The sequence below is a fragment of the Aquarana catesbeiana genome, linkage group LG11, assembly GCF_042186555.1.
Source record: "Aquarana catesbeiana isolate 2022-GZ linkage group LG11, ASM4218655v1, whole genome shotgun sequence".
In the NCBI taxonomy this organism is placed as follows: Eukaryota; Metazoa; Chordata; class Amphibia; order Anura; family Ranidae; genus Aquarana; species Aquarana catesbeiana.
Window position 1 is genome coordinate 11221214 of NC_133334.1, and position 17270 is coordinate 11238483.

The window sequence follows — 17270 nt, forward strand, 5'->3', positions numbered from 1 at the left end:
AGTAGACCAGACTGTGTGGACTGCACAGAGAAAACCAGAAACGCATGTAAGTGAAAAAATAATGGTGCTGTTTGCTCCACACTGCCGGAGTGCACTTGCTGGTGGACACCGGTACTATGGCCCAAGGATGCAACAGTGCCACCAGCAGGAGAGTCCTCTTACTACAGGTCCTAGGTGTTGGAAGACACCCGCTGGTGGACACTGGTACTGCGACCCAAGAGACCGATAGCACCACCAACGGGTAAACCCTCTCATGACAGATACACTTGCTCACACATCTTTTGCTCCTATTATCCACAGTCCAGCAGCCCTCAAAGCTCCTTCAGTGAATAGCCGGCCTTGGTGTTTAACTTGACTGTGAAAGTGTTGTACAAAGCAGGGCAGTGACGTGGTGCTGAGCTGGGAGAATGAGAGGATGCTTCTCATCGTACTCTAAGGTAGCTTTAAGGCTCCCTCCTATCCTCAACATGTTCCTGCTATCAAGGAATGGATCGCATTTACTTAGGCTCTGCCCTTAGAGATTGGCTTTTCGTTGTTAATACGTTCAATCTCCCTAGCAAAGGTCTCTTGTTGCGCAGTGTAGATGATAAGATGTTTTGGTTGTTCTAGGTCAGTCACTGAGTAGGTATTTTTACAGTGGTGCCAGCCTTTGCAATTAGCCTGTTCCTTTGGGAAAAGGACTATGTGGGATAAGGAAGTAATGGCTATAATGAGTGATTTCCATGTGGAAAACCTAGTGAACCCATGAGATCCGAGTCGGTTTTGCGAAGCCACTTTGACTAATGCAGACACTTGGATAAACTTCTGCATCCTTGATTGCATCTATCAAGCTAAAGGTCTCAGATTCAGAAGCGTTGTGTTCTGAATTGTACAGGAATGCAGGGCCTGTAAACCATGTTGTGTCCTTAAGACATTTGGCTGGGACAGCTCTGGTTGCTAGGTCTGCGGGATTGTGTTTAGTTGGTATGAAGTGCCACTGTTTTGGGTGTGTGGATCTCCTAATCCTCAACACTCTATTACTGATGTAGACGTAGAAGTGTCTGGTTTCATTGTAGATGTACCCCAGGACTACTTTACTGTCAGTGTAGAACTCAGTGTCTTTGATTTCTAGGTTCATCTCTCTAGTGATCTGCGGCACAAAGTTCTAGCCTAGGTATTGTGTGTTCAGGCAAGTTTTGCTTTTCCCATAACAAAACCTATATGGCACTGTCCTTTCATGTCCTTGATCTTGAGGTAAGCTACAGCAGCGATTGCTTTGAAGGAAGCATCGCAGAAAACACAAAGTCTTTGGTCTTGGACTTCTGTAGTCAGTACAGGAGCATATGTGTGAGGGACCTTTATGTTGGACAAGGCTGTCAGGGAATTTTTTCACTCTGTCCACTGATCTCTTTTCTCAGGGGGAAGTGGATCATCCCAGTTCACTGTCTCTTGAGTCAGGTCTCTGAGAAGTGCTTTACCCTCAATGGTGACTGGAGCTGCAAACCCTAGATGGTCGTACAGACAGTTTATAGTTGACAGAACGCCTCTGCGTGTAAAGAGCTTTTATTCCCGACTAACCTGAAAGTTGAAGGTGTCTGACCTTAAGTCCCAGAGTAGTCCAAGTCTACGTTGCGTTGGCAGAGAGTCAGAACCTCTAAAGCCTAGTACACATGGGCGGACTTTCCGACCGGACTGGTCCAAAGGACCGAATCCGGCGGACAATCTGACCGTGTGTGGGCTGCATCAGACTTCCGACTGACCTGTTCAGTCAGATATCCGACAGACTTTAGATTTGAAACCTGCTTCAAATCTTTACGTCGTAACTCCGCCGGACTTAGTTCCTAACGGAAAGCTTGTTCGTCTGTATGCTGGTCCGACGGACCAGATACGAAGCAAGGGCAGGGTACTAAATCTCGCACTCACTGCAATAGGAAAAACAAATTTTCCTATTGCGGTGAGCGCGAGGGGAAGGCGACGATGTCCCTTAGGTCTGGTATGAATCTTAAGGGGAACACCCTATGCCGAAAAAAGGACGTGGGATCCCCCAAAATCCATACCAGACCCCTATCTGAGCACGTAGCCCGGCCGGTCAGGAAAGGGGGTGGGGACGAGCGAGCGCCCCCCTCCTGAACTGTACCAGGCTGCATGCCCTCAACATAGGGGGTGTGGGTGCTTTGGGGGAGAGGGGCGCCCTGCGGCCCCCCAAAGCACCTTGTCCCCATGTTGATGAGGACAAGGGCCTCTTCGCGACAACTCTGGCCATTGGTTGTCGGGGTCTGCGGGCGCGGGGCTTATCGGAATCCAGGAGCCTCTTTTAATAAGGGGGCCCCCAGATCCCACCCCCCCACCCTATGTGAATGAGTATAGGGTACGAATGGGGTCTCCATTCACCTAGGGAAAAAGTGTCAATAAAAAAACACACTACACAGGTTTTTAAAGTAATTTATTAGACAGCTCCGGGGGTCTTCTTCTGAATTCGCTGCTCTCTTCGGCCTCTTCTCCCGGTGTCCAGTTCTTCTCCCGCTCTCTGGCCTCTTCTCCCAGTGTTCGACCTCTTCTCCCAGTGTCCGGTTCTTCTGCCGGCTCCTCCACTATCTTCTGCCGCTCTTTTGCTAGCGGTGGCCCGGACTTCTGCGTCGTCTTCTTCCCTCTTCTTCCTATGTTGACACAACGCTCTCTCCCGCTGTAATGCTGTGTGAGCGCTTCGCAATGACTTATATAGGCACTAACCCCGCCCCTTTATGATGTCACAGTCCCGGGGCATGCTGGGACTGTGACGTCATAAGGGGGCGTGGTCAGCACATGGAATTGAACTGCGTATTGGCCGACTGTCATTTCTTGCTGACGAAGACGAACGAGGGCCCCAGCAGCTGAATGAAGACACTCTGCTGGGCTCATCAAAAGTTTTCCGGAATGCATCCAAAAAGGGCTGGAAGTCAGAGGTGATAGAATCGTGGGATTCCCAGAGTGGGGAGGCCCAAGCTAGAGCATCACCGGAGAGGAGAGAGATGATATATGCGACTTTGGGGCAATTAGTTGGAAAATGGTGGCTGGAAAGTTCAAAGTGGATGGAACACTGATTAATGAAGCCCCGGCAAGCCTTAGGGTCGCCAGAAAAATGAGGTGGCTGTGGCAAATGCAGGCAGGGATTGCCAGGTGTAGCAGGTAACACGGGAGCAGCTGAAGCAGAAGCAGGAATGGGAGGAGATGAAGTTGCAGACGATCCAGACGTGAGGCAAGATCCTGAAGGACCAGCATTATTTGCTCTTGATTTGCTTGCTGGATGTTAAGTCTCTGAACTAGATGTTGCATTTGATCCTCGGTCAGTAGCTGATTCTCAGAGGCGCTCAGTGCTTGAGCAAACTGTCACGGTACTACTTACAGTGAGCCCACAGGCGAGCAGGTGACACGGGATCCCCCAGGGCATGGAGTCTAAGGGCCAGCGGGTATTCTGCCAGTGACCCCCTCATGAGGGTTTGGGCTTAGCTGCGTGCTGACCCCAGGGTTCACCCCGCTCACTAGGGAAGTACCAGAGGACACTGTCCGACAAGGATGGGTGGATGAAGCAAAGGAGAGCCGGATACCGAGCCAAGGTCAGGGCGAGCTGCAGACAACGTAATCAGAACAGGCCGAGTCAGTACGCAAGAGATCAGTTCACGAGAGGTCAGGTTAAGGCAGATTACACGAAGGGAGCTCAGAAACAAATGTTGCTCAAGCAACCAGAACTAGTCATAGAGGGATTTAAATAGAGAAGCACATGCGGGGCTGGACAGGAAGTAGCAGGAAGGAATCATATATTAAGCAACAGGTGAGGCCGGCGACACCCATAGCTGCTGAGTGCAGCAGAGCTAAACACAAGCTAGTGGAACAACAGGTGCCAGCCAGCCTACAGCAGTAAAGGTGAGACACAGATCAGCTCCGCAGCTGATCTATGACATGAACTCACCAGAGTGGTCTTGAGGGGAGAAGGTCTTCATCAGTCCTACGCTGCTAGAGGCGATCTTGTGGAGCTTCAAATTAGAACAGGCTAGCATCTCCTGCTTTCTCTTGAGGAGACTGATAGCTGTTTCGGGGTTGGGTAGGGATTTTAAGCAATCATCTACATAAAAGTCTTTTTCTACTAAGTGTTTCACGTCAGACCCCTAGATGGACTCGCCTTCGCGAGCCGAGCGTCTAAGCCTGTAAATGGCAACTGCGGGGGAAGGGCCGTTCCCGAATATGTGGACCTTTTTTGCGGTACTCTACAATTTCTTTGGAAGGGTTGTTATCTTTGAACCAGAAAAATCTCAAAAAGTTCCTGTGTTGCTTCTTAACGAGAAAACAGTGGAACATCTGCTGGATGTCCGCCATGAATGTCTTTGCGGAAACCGAGGGGTACCACAATGAGTCTGTTGTTCAGATCCAGCCTTCTTTTCTAGAGCTGGAGTCAAACACCATTCTAATCCGACCTGGTTTCTTGGGGTGGTACACTCCAAATATAGGTAAGTACCAACACTCCTCGTTGTCTTTAAGGGCAGGAGCTAACTGATTATTCTCAAATATCTTACCTATAAAGGTAAAGAAGTGATCTCTCATGTCTGTTTTTCTCTGGAAATTGCGTTGGAGGGAGGCAAAGCATTTAAGGACTTGTTCCTTGTTAGGTAGATGCTTTCTATGGGGTCTGAATGGGAGAGGTGCGACCCAAGTGTTTGTCTCTTCCTTGGCTGTCTCCTTTTCCATTATTTGCAAGAAAAGTCTATCCGCCCACCAGGAGCTCAGTGACCGCGATCGCGGGTCCCGCGGACTCGATGTCCGCGGGCATACCTGCGATCGTCTCATGGTGAGGAAGAACGGGGAGATGAGGAAGAACGGGGTAAACAAGCATCTCCCCATTCTGCCTAATGACACTGACACTGATCACTCTCCCTGTAATCGGAAGCGGTGATCAGTGATGTGTCACACACAGCCCCCCCCACAGTTAGAATCACTCCCTAGGACACACTTAACCCCTACAGCACCACCTAGTGGTTAACCCCTTCACTGCCAGTGACATTTTTACAGTAATCAGTGCATTTTTTTAGCATTGTATTAATGCCAATGGTCCCAAAAATGTGTCAAAATTGTCCGATGTCACAATAAAAATCGCTGATCGCCGCCTTTACTAGCAGAAAAAAAATTATCAATAAAAATGTCATAAAACTATCCCCTATTTTTTGGAAGCTATAACTTTTGCACAAACCAATCAATAAACGCTTATTGTGATTTTTTTTCCCTACCAAAAATATGTAGAAGAATTTTTATATATTTTTTGGGGATATTTATTATAGCAAAAAGTAAAAAATGATGCAGTTTTTTCAAAATTGTCGCTATTTTTTTGTTTATAGCGCAAAAAATAAAAACCGCAGAGGTAATCAAATGCCACCAAAAGAAAGTTCTATTTGTGGGAAAAAAAGGACGTCAATTTTGTTTGGGAGCCACGTCGCACGACCGCGCAATTGTCAATTAAAGCAATGCAGTGCCAAATAGCAAAAAGTTCTCTGGTCAGGAAGGGGGTAAATCCTTCCGGGGCTGAAGTGGTTAATTTGCAAATAAGGATCATCTCTTCCTCAGTGAGTGGGGCATGGTGGTGGGAAGAAATTTGCAGCAGTACAAGCAACTGTCATTTCTCTGTGCTTGACACTGCTTCCGGGAACCAGATATGCACAACTGGCGCACACAGCACTTGGGCATGCGTACACAGCTGTTGCGCATCTCACATACACGGCGGTCACGCATCTACATGCATTTGGCGCATCTAGCTGCAGGAACTCAATTTTTAGGGAAATTAATAGTAAAGCAGATGCAGACTTCCAGGACTGGACTAACAAATGTTTCTAGTGAAAGGCAACTGGTGTTTTCTATTAAACAAGGTCTAAATGGGTCATTAACATTCATCACAATTGAACTTAGGAATCTGTCTTTGCAAATTGAAACTAAATGAAATCCTTTCTGATTTTTGCTTGGGGATAGAGTGCAGAGGGATTAGAAGTCTGGTCAGTTTTTGGGGATGTCTGCACCCCTGATAGGGTGAAGACACCTCCCAAATTTTGCCACTTTCTCCTTCAAATTTATTCACTTCCTATCACATAGCCAAACAGAAAGTGAGAGTAAAACCCTACCAATGTCTTTCCTTGGGGACACACAGGTCAATCTAAATACCGTATATACTCGAGTATAAGCAGACCCGAATATAAGCCGAGGCACCTACTTTTACCACAAAAAAATGGGAAAATGTATTGATTCAAGTATAAGCTTAGGGTGAGAATGCAGCAGCTACTGTAAGTGGAAAAGAGGGTCAAAAATGCCCATTTGGATCTTCACTGTGCCCATTTGCATGCCTCAGCCTCACTGTGTCCTCACTGTGCCCATCTGCATGCCTCAGCCTCACTGTGCTTTAAGTACAGTAGTGTAGGCATTATTATCCCCCAGCGTTGTGATACATTCAGTCTAGTCGGCGACCATGCAGTATAAAAGCGCCACCTCCTCCGTGACGGAACACTGACTCAGTTTCCCAGCAGTGAGTCAGTGTTTAGCCTATCACGGACGAGGAGGAGGAGGCTCTTTGTTACACTACATGGCCGCCGACTAGACTGAATGTATCACAGTGCCGGGGTATTAGGCTTCAGAAGGGCACAGCCCCAGGAGGACTCGAGTATAAGCTGAGGGGGGCATTTTCAACACAAAAAAATGTGCTGAAAAACTCGGCTTATACTCGAGTATATACTGTAGTTTCCCATTAGGTAAGTTGCACTCCAGCATTTTGCTGTGTACACCCCAAATTATTGGGTATCTTGGACTTTGGGGTTTATTTACTAAAGGCAAATCCACTTTGCACTACAAGTGCACTTGGAAGTGCAATTGCTGGATATCCGAGGTGGACATGCAAGGGGAAAAAAAATATCTTTGCTTCTACATGATTGGAAGTTAAAATCACCAGTGCTTCCTCTGAGATTTTCAGTGACTACACTTGTACTGTAGAGTGGATGTGCCTTTACTAACCCCAAAAATACCTAATAATTTGCACTTGGAAGTGCACTTGGGAGTGCAATTGCTGGAGATCCGAGGTGGACATGCAAGGGGAAAAAAAACATCTTTGCTTCTACATGATTGGAAGTTAAAATCACCAGTGCTTCCCCTGAGATTTTCAGTGACTACACTTGTACTGTAGAGTGGATGTGCCTTTACTAAACCCAAAAATACCTAATAATTTGGGGTTTACACAGCAAAGTGCTACATTGCAATTTGCCTTATGGGGACACTAGTTAGTTTGACCTGTGTGTCCCCAAGAAAAGACATTGGTAGGGTTTTACCCTCACTTCCTGTTTGGCTAGGTGACAGGAAGTGAATACATTTTATGAAAAGGGACACAAAGCCCAACCTAAAAAAAACAAGCAGGGGTTCTAACACTCACTTGGTTTCCCTCAAATGCCCACAATTAGAATAGGATTGTCTTGAGCTAGATTTTAGCTCAGTGCTCTAATTCAGTGCTTCTCAACCCTGTCCTCAAGTACCCCCAACAGGCCATGTTTGCAGGTTTTCCTTCATCTTGCACAGGTGCTTTAAATCAGTTAATGGCTCGGGAGTAGAGAAAATACATGTGCATGTACATAAAGAGAAAATACATGTGTTACAAACTCGATAAGGAAGGAGACAGGGGGGCTTTACGGAATGTGGAAAGCCCCTTTAAACTAAAACAAAAGAGCATGAGGCCCCCCTAAATTAAATCCTAGGTGCAGCCACAAACACAAATAAAAAAATCAGCACAAGGGACATAACTGACAGTTATGCCCCGTACACACGGTCAGATTTTCCGACAGAAAATGTGTGATAGGACCTTGTTGTCGGAAATTCCGACCGTGTGTGGGCTCCATCACACATTTTCCATCGGATTTTCCGACACACAAAGTTTGAGAGCAGACTATAAAATTTTCCGACAACAAAATCCGTTGTCGGAAATTCCAATCGTGTGTACACAAATCCGACGGACAAAGTGCCACGCATGCTCAGAATAAATAAAGAGATGAAAGCTTTTAGCCACTGCCCCGTTTATAGTCCCGACATACGTGTTTTACATCACCGCGTTCAGAACGATCAGATTTTACGTCAACTTTGTGTGACCGTGTGTATGCAAGACAAGTTTGAGCCAACATCCGTCTGAAAAAATCCTAGGATTTTGTTGTCGGAATGTCCGAACAAAGTCCGACCGTGTGTACGGGGCATTTGTATGATGTTTCCCTGTCAATTTTTCTTCTTCTTCAAGCATTATTTCACTTACTTCTGCACCCCCCACCCCTACCACCATGATCTTCTGGTGTGGCGGGAGATAAGACAGTGGGGCTGTTAGGAGCTCTTATCAAGAAATCTTGCATTTTTATGTCAGACCCACCTTTCATAGAAGCCGTATTAGCTGGGGCTGTTGATAAGGACAAGGACCTTTTCCCACAACCCTGGCCCAGTGGCTGTGGGGGATCTGTGGTCAGGGGAGATCACAACATGGGGACAAGGTGCTTTGCCAGGAAGTCGACCTTGGGATGGTACCCAGCAATGGCTCCTTTTTTTGGGGGGGTGTCAAATACAACCACCCCTATGGTTGGTTGGCGGAACCCCCCTGCTCCCAGCTGCCAGTTGGACGGGTCACCCACACTACCTATCCCCCCACCCCACAGGCGGTGTCGGTCATCATCCAGCCCCGGACTTACCCCATCTAGGTTGTGGGTGGGCAGCGCTGCTATGGGCGTCAAGTGGTGGCTTCCATCGGGCATGGGGTCTTCTCCTTCTCTGCATCACGGAGGCTTCTGTGGTGCGTCTCCTCCCTCCTCCTCCTAGGCACCCAATAGGTTTACTTGTCCTTTCAAAAAATCGGGTGATTGGGTCTCAGGACCCACTTCCTGATTGGCCGGGAGGGGGATCAGTGTGGCAATATCAAATATTAATTTGCTGTTGTCACACAACTGGGTGGGCTCAGGGTGCAGTGCGCACCCCGAGGTCACCCTTTTTTTAAGCCAATTAAAAGCTCTGGCTGTAATCACATGTTTATGAAAAAATACCCCCCATTTAAATTTATGCGTCCGGAGCCCCAATTTTAGATTAGCGGGCTGGACACATGGATGGGGCGGCAGGGCCCGTGTGCCCCTAATGGATGGGCCACCACTGGTACCCACCCATGTTGAGGACATGTGGCCTGTTATGGTTCAGGAGTGGGGGGGTGCACGCCTTCCTTGCCACACCCAGGCTGCATGCTTGGATAAGGGTCTGGTATAGATTTTGGGGGAAACAACCACTTTTTTTCTCTTGCTTTCTGTGTGGGGTTCCCCCTAAAATTCACTTCAAACTTGAAGGGTTTGCTTTTTATTTAGGATTGAATGTCTCGGAATGTTATATTTGTTATGCACACATACTACAATTATGGATATTATTTGTTATGTTTGCACAAATGTTGAAACATGTGCAAAGCAAATATTTTATAAATCACCTTTAAAAGCTTAATTTTAACTAAAAGCAATAAATGTTTATTTGATCAATGAATGGAAGGTGATTTTATATCAGCATGCATCACTTACCTGCAGTTGTGACATTTTTTCTGTTTTCCTTTTGCAGATTTTCTATCACAAAATTTTTGGTAAAACATTGTCAATAAGATGAGACGTGAAGGTAAATATCTCTAATGCCGCGTACACACGATCGGAAATTCCGCCAGCAAAAGTCCGCTGAGGGCTTATGGTCAGAAAATGCGACCGTGTGTATGCTCCATCGGACTTTTGTTGGCGGAATTCCAGCCAGCAAAAGATTGAGAGCAGGTTCTCAATTTTTCGGTCGGAAAAAGTTCCGTCCGGAAATTCCGATCGTCTGTACCAATTCCGACACCCAAAATTCCTACGCATGCTCAGAAACAATTTGACGCATGCTCAGAAGCATTGTACTTCATTCTCTCGTCATTGTGTTGTACGTCACCGCGTTCTTGATGGTCGAAAGTTCAGAGAATTTTTGTGTGACTGTGTGTATGCAAGCCAAGCTTGAGCGGAATTCCGTCGGAAAAACCATCCAAGATTTTTCCGACGGAAAATCCGCTCATGTGTATGCGGCATAAGACAGCCACTAACAGCAGTAAACAAGCTAACTAAACTCCAAAGAGTCTATGAGAGCGGCGCTGAAATAGATGATGTTAAAATAGTGAGTCCGAGGTAAAGGGAGGAATGTTCCTGTCACCGGTTAAAGTGCATAGATGTAGAAGCACTCAACACCACGTGGTAAAGTAATCTGCTTACCAGAAGGCAAAGAAAGCTAGGCATGTAATTTAATCCACGGCTCATCCAGCATGTCAGCCTCCACCATACACCCTCAATGCTTGGAACAGCAGTATCCAGATAATGGTTTCTAGAATCTGCAAAACTTGTGAAGAATCTTTCAAGAAGGAAGGAGTCTGAACTACCAGCAGTTGTAAGAACCCATCGATATATTTCCCAATGCGAGAGGTTACAGAGTCTAGCCCACTGATGATGGGCCTATACGGTGGTTTCTCTAGGTTTTTATGAACTAGACTCTGTAACCTCTCACATTGGGAAATATATCGATGGGTTCTTACAACCGCTGGTAGTTCAGACTCCTTCCTTCTTGAAAGATTCTTCAAGTTTTGCAGATTCTAGAAACCACTGAGTGGAAAGAAAGTTACATTTTGGTAACTGCGGATGTAACTTCGCTCTAGACCATCATATCCCACTCTGATGGTCTAGAGGCTGTTAACCTTTTTCTAACTAGAGATAATCACCTGGCCTCTTCACAGAGGGAGTTTATTCTTCTTTTACTTCAGTTTGCCATGTCACACAATTATTTTTGGTTCGGGGGTGCCTTTTACCTCCAGAACAGAGGGTTAGCCATGGGCGCCAAATTTACGTCTAGCATGGCTAATTTATTCATGGCAAAATGGGAGGAGGATGTCGTCTATTCTGACAGAAGACCAGAGTTGGTGTTCTGGGGCAGATATATAGACAACATCCTCCTCCTATGGGATGGTGAGGAGACGTCACTGACTGATTTTATGCAACAACTTAATGCCAACACCTTAGGCATAAGTTTACAATTTGAAATGAGTAGAGCTGCTATTCACTTTCTGGATTTAAATATTCAGATTTTTAACCATAGGATTACAACTATATATATATATATATATATATATATATATATATATATATATATATATATATATATCATACAGGAAAGTTGCCATCACCCATCATGGATGAAATCCTTTCCTAAAAGCCAGTTTGTCCATTTGAGGTGTAACTGTACTTTTAAGGATGACTGACCTTAAAATGAAATTTTTGGAAAAGGGTTATTCCAGTACAGATTTAGACAAAGTCATTGAAGATGTGTCAAGTATGGACAGGGTCATTATGTTCAAAGGACGGGGTAGAACTGTTAATAATAATAATTTCCATGAATTTTCTTTAATTACCACCTACTCACGGCAACATTATGAGATAAAAAGGATTATTAAAAAACATTGGGCGGTGTTGAAAAATGATAAGATTTTGGGCCCCGCTTTACCCGAGTATCCTCAGGTGATTTTTAGAGGGGTACCCCCCTTTAAACTGCAGGTTGCTCCTAACGTTTTAGATGCACCAAACAGGGTATCGCTCTTTCACAAATCGAAAGGTTTTTTCCCCCTGTCGTAAATGTAAGGTATGCTGGGTTAATAGTAATAAAGATAGAAAAATTAGTCACTTCAAGTCCCATACCACTGCAAGGGTTTATAATATAGATACTTTTATAATATGCACATCCAAAAATGTAGTATATTTGCTAACCTGTCCATGCGGTCTACAATATGTTGGCCGCGCTATGAGATCCATGATTGTGCGTGTCAAGGAACATCTAGCCAACATAAAAAAAGGGTTCCTCAAACACACAGTGTCACGCCATTACTTGGAGCACCATAATAAAAATCCAGCTGGGACAACCATTACCACCATAGATCGATTTACTCCCCATTGGAGGGGGAGTTACACGAAGAGGGCGATCTCGTGGATAGAAACCCGCTGGATATTTAATTTGAAGTGCTATAGCCCCTTCGGGTTCAAAGTGGAGTGGGATGTTAATAGCTTTATTAATAACAGTAAAATATATACCCATCTGCATTTGATACCTATTCCTTTGGTTTTTATTACATCTACCTCACCTCTTTGAACCTCTATCCAAGCTGCTATTTGTAGTTGTATATCTATGGAGTATTGTTCACATTTGCTTTTAGTCTATTTTTTAATATTTTTGATATATTTTATATTGTATTTTACATTATATGCATTGTTCCTTGGGAATTGTTTCCTCCATAACGTCCCTATAAGCATTTTTATGTTATTATTTGTCCCTTAATGCTATTTATTGTATTCATCTAGTATTAATTCCCCTCTCTGATGCCTAGTTTTTTCGTTAATCTATGTTCCGCTGTCTCACACTGGAGTGACTTCCTGGTTGTGTCATTGGAGCGCGGATGTAGATTTCGGCTGCGTTCCAGCGTTGCATTCCTTAGGTCAGGCTTGATGATGCACTGGAGTTGCTCACGAGGACCGCTGCAGTCCCCATGAGCCAAAAGCAAGGCCCTTGTAGGTGTGCATGCGCTGTAACATCGATGACAGGTGCGCATGCGCTGTGACACCGATGGTTTCTCGGGGTTTCTGTTAATATGGAATGACGTGTGGGACATCACCCCCACGGCGTTCACTACTGGTCAATACAAAATTGAAATTGTATCACAACACAGAGTGGTACTGTGGATACATGAAAGGTACACTAGTGCCACGTCCTGCAACTATTATTTAGACTCAAAACAAAAGGAGGAGGGACTTTGGACTTTCTAGGCATGACTACAAGAAGTATCTATAAAAAATTAGTTTTATTGAAAAAATACAAAAAGGACATCAATTAAAACCACAAATCATATATAATAAGGAAACGATAGCTATACAACACCATCTAAATGCACAGTTCTTCGGACATGAGGAAAAATATCCCAAATAACAATCGGTCCAAGAAAATGGCTGGATAGCAGATCCACAATCGATTAATTCATGTCAGGTAGATATTCAATGCTTAACATGTTTTGCTTGTCTTCACGCTTCTTCAAGAGCAGAAAGATAAATTGTGGCTATCAAAATACATAACATAACATATAATTATTACATAAAACCCTGAAACCCAGCACCTAAAACGATGCCATATACTCCATAATCACACAATTTCCTACAGGCTGAACCAGTGTGGCATAGCGTAGAGACACAACCCCAGAAGGTGGTGAAAGGCTACCATGGGGGCACACACAACATAGTACTAGATGGTAGCTGAAAGGTGTAACAATATAGAAAAGCTTCATACAAAAATAGTTGTAGATCCACCAGTAGTAGGGAAAAGAAGGGGGAGGAATGGGGAAAGGGGGGTCGGGGAAAGTGGGACGGGATGGGGGGGGGGGAGGGGATGGGGGGGAGAAGGGGAGGGGGGGAAGGGAAGGAGAGGGGGAAAAGGAAAGGAGTGGGAAAAGGGAAGGAGTGGGAAAAGGGAAGGAGAGACAAAAAGAGGATATATCTCTGAAAGTACTTACAACGTATATATATTCTAAAATCATGAAAATTATGCCCGCAGGTTAGGGAAGGGCCAGCAATGTGGTATAGCAGCATGCGTCGGGAGGAATCTGGGATGATAATATGTCCTAGGAAGAGACCTTTCTAAAAAGAAAGAACTGACTTAAAAAGCGGTGATCTACATGCCTAGAATGTTCATAAGGTTCACAAAGCGCATAACAAGACTCACTCACCAGCTCTCAGAATGTAAGAAAATATATATTGCCTGTCAGTCTCAGATCTATATGTATAAGTATAACAGGAGGGTTCAAAAGGTCAGAGATAATTAAATGGATACCAAAGCCAAGGAGTCTCGACAGGTAATAAGTGGTACTTATGCCTGGAAAACAAAGGGGAGCAATATGGGGAGTCAGCTATGAAAAAGTTTGCCTGAAGGGTATATATACACACCAGTAATCCCTATGTTGTAGCCGCTGCTTATGTAGAAATAAGGGTACCTGAATGCCATGGATCATTAGCCTCCGACGCGTGGTGCCTTCCCTGCACTGGATCGGGTTGCACACAATAAACAGGACACCGTCCTATTTGTGTGTGCGTCCCGTCCCTAGTTACCCAATCGGCTTCGCCGACGTGACGTCATCTGGACCGGCCGAGTGCTCCCAGTGCGCATGCGCGCCACCCGACCCGAATCGCTGTCAGTGTGGATGACGGCGAATCCGACGTGAGGAGCAACACACGCTGCACAGAGTAACAACAGCCGGCATGGAGGATGGGAAATATCCATCCATGCCAGCTGATGTAAGCGTCACATCTGCAATGCTGGTGTGACGCTGGGCGGCCGCATGGCAGCCAAGAACCCACCACTAGGTGGTGCCCACACCAACCACACTGGAACAGCACCGCAGGGAAAAGGAAATGAAATACAGCAAATAAAAATAACAAGGAGTAAATCATCATCAACAAACATTATTAAACATTTTAAGCAGTTTATAAACCTAAGCATCAATGGTCTTCATGAATGAAATTAGAGCTTGAATATCGAGCTCTAATATGTACATAGTCCAGTCAGTTCATAACAGTGTTCTAGATGTAAATACACATAAAATTGAAAGGATATGGACACACACAGCAGAAGTCTGTTGGAAAGGGTGTATGAAGAGGAATGCCACAAGGAAAAGGGAAGGGGGAGAGGGGAAGATAAATTACCCCCCGAATCTCTAATATCTCACGGACACTACTTCTCATTGAGATATACATAGGAGATACTGATTCAAAGAAAGGGTTTGTAGGACTGAGCTTCATTTATGCCAGGAGCCCGGGTCGCATTCAGGCGTTCTATCCAGAGTGTTTCTTGTCTCAGTATTTGTTTGTCCCAATCGCTACCTTGGGGGGTTCCTAGGAATCACTGCGAGGGTGATGAAAGAAACCACCGAGGTGTCGAATCTATGGTAGAGGTTCAGGTGCCTGCTCACTGAGGTGATCATCTTACCCCCACCCGAGTAGTAAATATGATCCTTAATGCGGGAGCGAAATTGTCTGATGGTTTTCCCAACATAAAAGGCTTGACAATTACATGTCATTAGGTAAACTATACCCTGAGTTTCGCAATTCGCATGGAAGTGAGGGGTAAAGATTTCTCCATTAGGTAGTTCAAAACAGGTACCTGTGCGAATCCAGGGACAAAAAGTACATCTCCCGCATCTAGTAATACCTTTTGGCTGGAGTTGTGCTGGAGAATCTTTGCAATAGTGACTAGATGTAAGTTTATCCCGTAAGGATCTGCATCTACGAAATGTGATAGCTGGAGTAGGAGTTACATATTTGGCCAGAATTGGATCCTCATGTAACAGAGACCAGTGTGTAGTTAAAATGTTGCGTATTTCTGCATGGTGTTGAGAGTACTTTGTGATGTATCTTACCATTGAGTTCGATTTGGGGATCTTATTCTGATACAAAAGGGAGTTCCGTGATTGTCGCAGCACTTTGTTGTAAGCGCGGCGAAGGAGTGATTTCTTATAGCCTCTTGCTCTCATGCGGTCACGGAGTAGATTGGCTTGCCGTTTAAATTCCTCTGTGTGTGTGCAATTTCTGCGGAGTCTAAGGTATTGTGCGTAGGGTATGCTACGTATGAGGGTATGTGGGTGGGCGCTCTCCGTGTGCAGGAGGGTATTCCCTGCAGTCTCCTTGCGGAACAATGGAAGCCAGCCGGCCATCACTATCCTTGCAAATCGTGAGATCAAGGAAGGTGATTGTAGATTTGTCACTACGCACTATGAATTTCAGATTAAACGAGTTACAATTCAATCTTTCGACAAAAGTATTTAAACTACCCATAGAACCTGACCATACAATAAAGATATCATCAATAAAACACAGCCAGCACATCACCTGGCTCGTAAATTGTGATAGATTGTCGTCTGAAAAAATAGCATGTTCCCACCCCCCCAGGTACAGATTGGCGTAGGTGGGCGCGCAGCAAGTGCCCATGGCCACGCCCTGTACCTGGAGGAAGTGGGACTCATTAAATGTGAAACAATTGTGCATGAAAATGAACCGCAACAGTTCCAAAATGAACTCACAATAGTCCCAGCGATGGTGAGTTTGTTCACGAAGGAAGGTACGTGCTGTCCTGATGCCCTGCTCGTGAGGGATGCTAGAGTACAATGCCTCCACATCCAAAGTCACGAGCAGGGCATCAGGAGGCACGACCATCCCTTTGATGTGTTTGAGAAGATCCAATGTGTCTCTGATATACAAGGGTAGTGACAATACATGTGGTAAAAGTATAGAATCGACCAAACGGCTGGCATTTTCCGTAAGGGACCCAATCCCCGATACTATGGGTCTCCCAGGGGGTTTGGTCGAGTCCTTATGCACTTTAGGGAGTGCATAAAACATGGCCATTCTTGGATGGCGTATGTTCAAAAAATTGTAAAGATCCTGGTCAATGAGGCCTCCCTGATGGGCAGAACCAATGATAGTCAGAAATTCTGTTCCATACTGATCAATCTCAGTGGAATCAATAGATCTATACCATGCCCTATTACATAGAATGTTCATAACCATGTGTTTGTAGTCAGCTTTGGTCACGAGGACAATATTCCCGCCTTTATCGGCGGGTTTGATCACCAAATCAGGGTGATTCTGTAATTGTGTAATTGCTTGTACCTGCGCATGAGTAAGATTTCAATGTTTGGGCGTTACATTCATTTTTCTGACATCATTGATCGTGCCCATCAGGAAGGCCCAGATACTAGAGTTGGTCATTAAATCGGGAAACCGCTGAGATTTTGCTCTAAGTGGATTTTTAGGGGCAAATACTGCAACACTAGAATTCAAAATCATTGGGATATCGGCCTGGCTGGATTGTTCATTTTCGCCTAATAATATTAGATCCCGGAGGGCCCAGAAGTCCTCCATTGTAAAATTTTTGACTTGTTCAGAAATTTGCTTATCTTGTACAGATCGAATCATTATCAAACAAAAATTTATATGTGAGATTCCGAGAAAATAAATATAGGTCCTTAATGGTTTCATATTTATCAATTATCGTAGAGGGGCAGAAGCTCAAACCCAGTTGGAGAACCTCTATTTGGTGAGTAGTGAGGGAGTATGGTGTAAGGTTAATAATGTCCAGATTAGTATTCACGTGGGAAGTGGTGTGTGAGCTGGTGTCTGAAAATTTAGTGATGGATTTCTCGT

The 17270-nt window shown here is 45.0% G+C and overlaps 1 protein-coding gene across 1 annotated transcript in view; it reads left to right on the forward strand.

Moving 5' to 3' along the window:
• The first annotated feature begins 4327 nt into the window (after window positions 1-4327).
• Window positions 4328-17270, forward strand: part of LOC141112911 (uncharacterized) — a 74389-nt gene continuing 61446 nt past the window's right edge. The window contains exon 1 of the mRNA XM_073606015.1: window positions 4328-4460. Within this exon, the coding sequence (XP_073462116.1) occupies window positions 4328-4460 (133 nt within the window). The remainder of the gene's footprint in view (window positions 4461-17270) is intronic.